The sequence below is a fragment of the Aegilops tauschii genome, chromosome 7 (assembly GCF_002575655.3).
Source record: "Aegilops tauschii subsp. strangulata cultivar AL8/78 chromosome 7, Aet v6.0, whole genome shotgun sequence".
Taxonomy (NCBI): domain Eukaryota; kingdom Viridiplantae; phylum Streptophyta; class Magnoliopsida; order Poales; family Poaceae; genus Aegilops; species Aegilops tauschii.
The window spans coordinates 591,866,331-591,872,046 of record NC_053041.3 but is presented as its reverse complement, the minus strand read 5'-3'; the positions used below and the strand labels follow the sequence as shown (position 1 = coordinate 591,872,046).

At 47.6% G+C, this 5,716-nt stretch overlaps 1 protein-coding gene across 1 annotated transcript; it reads right to left on the bottom strand.

Annotated features, from left to right (window-relative positions):
• Positions 1-2,772: 2,772 nt before the first annotated feature.
• LOC109740035 (protein ABERRANT PANICLE ORGANIZATION 1) lies at positions 2,773-4,831 on the bottom strand. Its single transcript, XM_020299079.3, has 2 exons — positions 3,752-4,831; positions 2,773-3,586 (listed from the first exon to the last, which is right to left on the bottom strand). Exons 1-2 carry the CDS (start codon positions 4,468-4,470, stop codon positions 2,983-2,985), a joined length of 1,323 nt encoding a protein of 440 aa, XP_020154668.1. The 5' UTR covers positions 4,471-4,831; the 3' UTR covers positions 2,773-2,982.
• Positions 4,832-5,716: the final 885 nt, after the last annotated feature.

The window sequence follows — 5,716 nt, the reverse complement described above, 5'->3', positions numbered from 1 at the left end:
CCATGGCACACATAGCGGTAGAGAAAGTCTTGATGGCTAAGATCGGAGGATCAATAAGCCAGAGGGGGCCTTGAGGGCAATGGAGTCAGCCAGGTGTTTGATAACTTTTCGTAGCAGCAGTGTAAGTGGGGCCGGCAACATAGGAGGATTTCATTTTTGGTGTTGGTCCTCGGGTGCCGAGTTATAACTTTCAGGGTGAAAACCTAAGGTCTGGCCTTCATTGATTTTTCCTGACAATTGCCTTGTTGAAGGTATTGCTTTGAGAACTCGGTCTTTCTCCAGGGTGAAGAACTATGATCTTGGATCAGGCGACAATGGCACTTGTGCACTTTTTTTAAGGCGTCACTTTTGGAGACTTTTTATGTTTTTTGGTTGTTTTCCTTGGTGGTGGTTTGTGTGCTGCTGCTGAGAGGAGTTGATCACCGTGGCGAGGCCATTTTTTCCTTCCCTTTTTATTTTCTTTTCGGGCTGTGTGCGTCCTGGATATGTTTGTGACTTGTTGTTGGTGCATAGACTAGATGTAATTGGTATATTCGTGATATTAATATTTTTATTTTTCAAAAAGAAAATATAATAACTCTGTTAGAGGGCCTTTTAGCTCCAATTCATTCGAAGTCAGAAGCCAGGATTTGTCACAAAACCAGCTATAAAACCATGTTCTATACTAGTGGAAGGAGGTAAATTAATTAATTAATTAAAGGTCCATTTCTTTATATACTTGTTATATTTTGCTATCCGACACATGAGCGTGTAGTCAATCATCCGATCTGCTCTTAAGTCCTGTCACCATGCATTGCAGTATTAGCAGAGAATATATGCCCGAGTGACCAAAGTTCATCACTTTGCGCACACGCAGATACCTGTCCATCCACACATATTTTCTCTTTAGAAAAATAGCAAGTCTAGCTAGGGCTAGGGTTTTTGTCTTGGCGTGGCAGGTGAGGCTGTACTAGCGCATTGAATTTCTTGGCCAAGGCAGAGAGAAAGATGAGGTGAGAATCCGGCAGCACCCAACCACGAGACCTTTCTCCGTGGGCGTTGCAGGCCGATCCGGTACCTTGGTGTACTGCACTGAACTCATGTGCATTCCCCATATAAGATTCCTCCGTTCTACTGTACATTGCCAAATATAGTTCCACTGTACATGCACATCCTCCTCCAACCACTTGTAATTTTTTGCAGAGATACATCTTTGATTAATTAAAAAGGGATAGGAAGAAAAATCGTAACAGAAACACATTTTTTAAGTTGCAAATAAACTGAAAAATCACATGCCTTTATTTTTTGCAAAAAATATGCTCATTTGTGTGGTACTCACAAGGAGTGCAGATTTATAGACCCACATATTATTTGTTTGTGTAGCCCATAAATTAACATATTCTTCGTAAAAATTTACAGGCACCTATTGAAATAATATATGTGTTTGTCCAAGGAGCCTAGGTTTGTTTTCCGATGTTAATTTATCATAGATGGACCCAAATGTATATAGTTGATGTCCTAGGTTTTTTATTAGTAGAAAATTTGTTGCGTTACCAACATATAGATTTCTGGATGTTCCTTGTCAATTTAGATGCCCTTTGTCCTTTTTTTTCTTCTACACATTTTTTTGAAGAATAATTCGTTGCACATTACAAGAGAGAGGGGAATAACTCAAAATCACGAGTTCTTTTTCTTATTATGAATTAACTCAAATGTTTTCCTAGAATATAAGAAATATGAGACCATAAATAGAGAGAAATTAGAGTTCTAACATTGGTAGCGCTTGCAAGCTTATTGCTAGTCACTCTCTATAATTATACTTTATAATAGTACATTTTATTGCTTGAAGGAAAATACACAAGAATGGGATTTCATGTCCGTTGGAAGTTTACATGGAACAATTTTTGGGAAGATATTTTACATGAAATTGCAGAACAGGATTATACAGAAGTGTTATTTTGATGCAGCAGATGGATATTGGTTAGCTACGAGATCGAGAAAAATGTTTCCTAAATCAACTAAAACATGAGATCTGAGAAAATATGAAGGATTCTCCTAAAATATGTAGTCAATGGACGAATTATGTAGAAATTTAAAAACCAATCCTACATTTATTAAAAGAATCCAGTATAAAATTTCCACATAGTACTTCAATACCATTGGTCTCCTAGTAAAATCATATATCTTCCAATAAGATAATGTAATCCAGGATTATACAGAGGTGTTATTTCGATGCTGCAGCTGGATTTTGGTTAGCTAGGAGATCGAGAAAAATGTTTTCTAAATCAACTAAAACATGGTATCTGAGCAAATATGAAGTCAATGGACGAATTATGTAGGAAATTAAAAACCAAACCTACATTTTAAAAAAGAATCCAGTATAAAACTTCCACATAGTACTTCAATACCATTGATCTCCTAGTAAAATCGTATATCTTCCAAATAGATCATGTAATCTTTTATATATACATTTTGCTTTATTAGTATTCGGTGGAGGTTTGCATTTCCAACAATTGGTGGTATAAGGTTGCCAAATTTTGGCTAAAGATTGGTTGCATACCAATTTTTGTTGCCAATCTCACAAAAAGTTGTCAAATGTTGGCAAATTTTTATTTTGCCAAATATCTGAAGTAGATTCAACAATAAAGCAAGCTAGAACTCTGCTTGTCATGAGCAATCACACACTTTTTTATATGCCTCCATGTGATCATGAAACGACATAAGTTACTTCACTTCAGAACACATGTTTCACTTTCATCAGATCCCATGCTAAGAACAGAACAACAAATATACTACCCATTCAAAACCTGTCTAGTAAATTAAACAATATGCATACATACTTGCATAGCAATTCTCAACAACAAATTATTAAATACCACACTTACTACTACTAAATTCAAGCCTGAAATGTCTCATGAATACTAGTACTAAAGATAGCATATTTGATTCATTAGAAATTAAGAGCAGGGTGTAGCAACTAGTGCAATTAAGCAGTCACACAATCTAACCATGCATCCCATGCAAAGCCACCGGCGTCGTGGCGTCCAGGAGGCCGATGGCCGGCGTCGCCAGGCGTGGCTCGTACGCGAGGACCCGGAAGCCCGCGCCTCCGCCGTTGGCCACTGCGGCCATGCCGTGCCCGACGTATGGGCAAGGTGGCGCCCACCGCCACTCGTCGCGGCGCGAGTCGAACACGAGCACGGTCGTCGGCACCGGCACGGTTGCCGGCCCGCCGCGGGGCGCGAGCACGACGAAGTCGCCGTGAGCGGCGCACTCGAACCCTCGCCCGCCCTCCGCGGCCGCGAACTGCGTGTGCACGTCCTGCGGCATCCGCCCCACCTCGCTCCACGCGCCGCCACCGCCGCCGGAGGCTCCTCTGCCGCGCAGTGTCCAGACGCGCACGCTCCTCGGCACGCTGAGACGGCTCTTCTCCACGGACGCGACGAGCCCCACCCTTGCGGTGCCCGAGCCCTCTCTGCCGCCGCCGAGCTCCACCAGCGCCGGCGACCGCAGGAACCGCCTCATCGGCGGCTGCACCTTGCTCCAGACGTTCGCCGCCACGTCGAACACGAGAACCGCGAACGGCGACGAGCTCATGCAGTAGAACCTTCAAAGGACACAGATCAGCCGCCCATAATCAGAAATTTGCACGTCCCATTTATAATGATGTACAACAACCCGATCCATTCTTGGATCGTATGGAGAAATAAATATGTACAAGAACCCCTTTCCATTTATGCGGATGTGCGAGGGACAGAGAGAGTGAGAGTACCTTCCGGAGGCGAAGGCCATGCCGGCGCGAGGGTCGAGGGAGGACAGGCGTGGCAGGAGGGAGCTGGGGACCCAGAAGCCGGAGGACGGGACGGAGGCGGCGTCGGCGACGAAGGTGTCGACGGAGATGTTCTTGACGGCGAAAGGGGACACGAGGTCGTCGCCAGCCACGACGGCGATGATGGACGTCGAGCCCGCGGCCAGGCCGACGGTGGGGGAGAGGCGCTGCGTGGGGCCGAGCGGCAGCGCGGCGAGGAGGCGCGTGATTGGGTTGGCGAGGAGCAGCGTCTTGTGCCCGGACGCGTCGGAGAGGAACGCCAGCAGGCCAGCGGAAGCGGCAGCCGGCGAGAACCCCGCGGCCGGGCCCGGGATCGGGAGCGGGAGGAGGAACCAGGACGGTCCCTGCGGCTGGGAGGTGGGGTCGAGGAGGAGGAGGTGGCCGGCGGAGGGGACGGCGAAGGCGAAGAAGGGGAGGTGCGGGGAGTGCAGGAGGTGAGAGTGGAGGAACGGGGAGGAGAAGAGGAGGTGGTAGAAGCGGCGGCAGACGGCGCGGGCGCGGAGGAAGGACGGCGTCGGGAGGCACGCCAGCACGCGGTCCAGCAGCGGCTGCGGCAGCCGGCGCCACACGCGCGGGTCCATCTCCACCTCCGCCGCCGCTGGAGAGGGGCGGCGGCCAGGCCCAGACGGCAGCGACAGGTGGTGGTGAGGCAGTAGGTTCATCGTGAGCGGAGAGTTGGAGAGTGGCAGGGAGCTGGCCCGGAAGTGCGTGTGGTGGGAGGGAGAGTGAGCTGAGCTGAGCTGCAGGAGTGAAGTGGGGGAACCCGGAAGAGAAGAGGGCACAAGAAATACTCCACTTGCACTGAGGAGCCTAGCTTAGCTAATAGGTTGAGTTAATGAACCATGTACATTGGTCACCTCTATTGTCCTAAAAACATTGATCTCTTCTCCATTTGATCTTGATGGAGAAAAACTTATAAGGGCTTCTTTTATTTAAAGGATTCTCAAAGGAATTTTTGAGTATTCTAATCCTTAAGAACTTTTCTTACGTGGGTTGTTTGACTCGTAAGATTGTAAATCATAGGAATTTTTTCATAAGATTCATTTGCACTAGATTTCATTAAAAAATTTCCATCCACTCAAACCTCTTTGAAAGAATCCTACATTTTTTTCTATGCAAAATCAAACACTCATACAATCCTGTTGGATTCAAGATGACATGCCACTCTAATCCCATGTTTTCCCTATTTCCGCGTTTTGGAAATCCTACGACCTAAATGTTGTCATTTAGGAGTCCTAGGTTTGTGCGTTTTGTCAATTCTAAGTTGCCTTAGGGTTTTCCTTTCCGCGTTTGCTATTCCTGATGGAGAGAGGCAGCGGTGCTTCGTGGCCGAAACGGTGGCCGAGCACGAGATAGGGTTGCGACCTCCGCGGCGAGGGGTTTGTACATGATCTATCTGCACTAGTGCAGAACCAGGCTACAACACCGGTTCATAAGGCCCTTTAGTGCCGGTTCTGTAACCGGCACTAAAGGGTGGGGACTAAAGGTCCCCCCCCTTTAGTACCAGTTCTGCACGAACCGTCGCTAAAGGGCCACCACGTGCCACGAGCCAGCGCCGGGGGAGGGGAGCCCTTTAGGACCGGTTGGTAACACCAACCGGTACTAAAGGATTTTTTTTTTTTTGAAAGAAAGAAAAAACAGCTCACCTACTGGGCCGACACGGCCTGCATACAACTAGAAACCCAACCTCTAGTTGGGCCAGGATGCAGGCCCGTACGGCCCAGTAGGCCCCACAAGGCAGAAGACTTGCAATAGGCCCACAAAGGCCTGCTTAGAGAGGAGCTCGACACGGTAGCCGCGGCGGGGCTTATAAACCGGTGCGAGCTCCTCTCAACTAGCGAGGTGGGACTAAACATTGTGCACGGCGGGTGGCAGCGCACCCCTTTAGTACCGGTTGGTGGCACGAAC

Coding starts and splice junctions, on each gene's coding strand:
- LOC109740035 (XM_020299079.3), bottom strand. CDS start 4,470: ATGAACCTACTGCCTCACCACCACCTGTCGCTGCCGTCTGGGCCTGGC. Junction 3,587..3,751: donor ATGGCCTTCGCCTCCGGAAG/GTACTCTCACTC, acceptor TGTCCTTTGAAG/GTTCTACTGCATGAGCTCGT.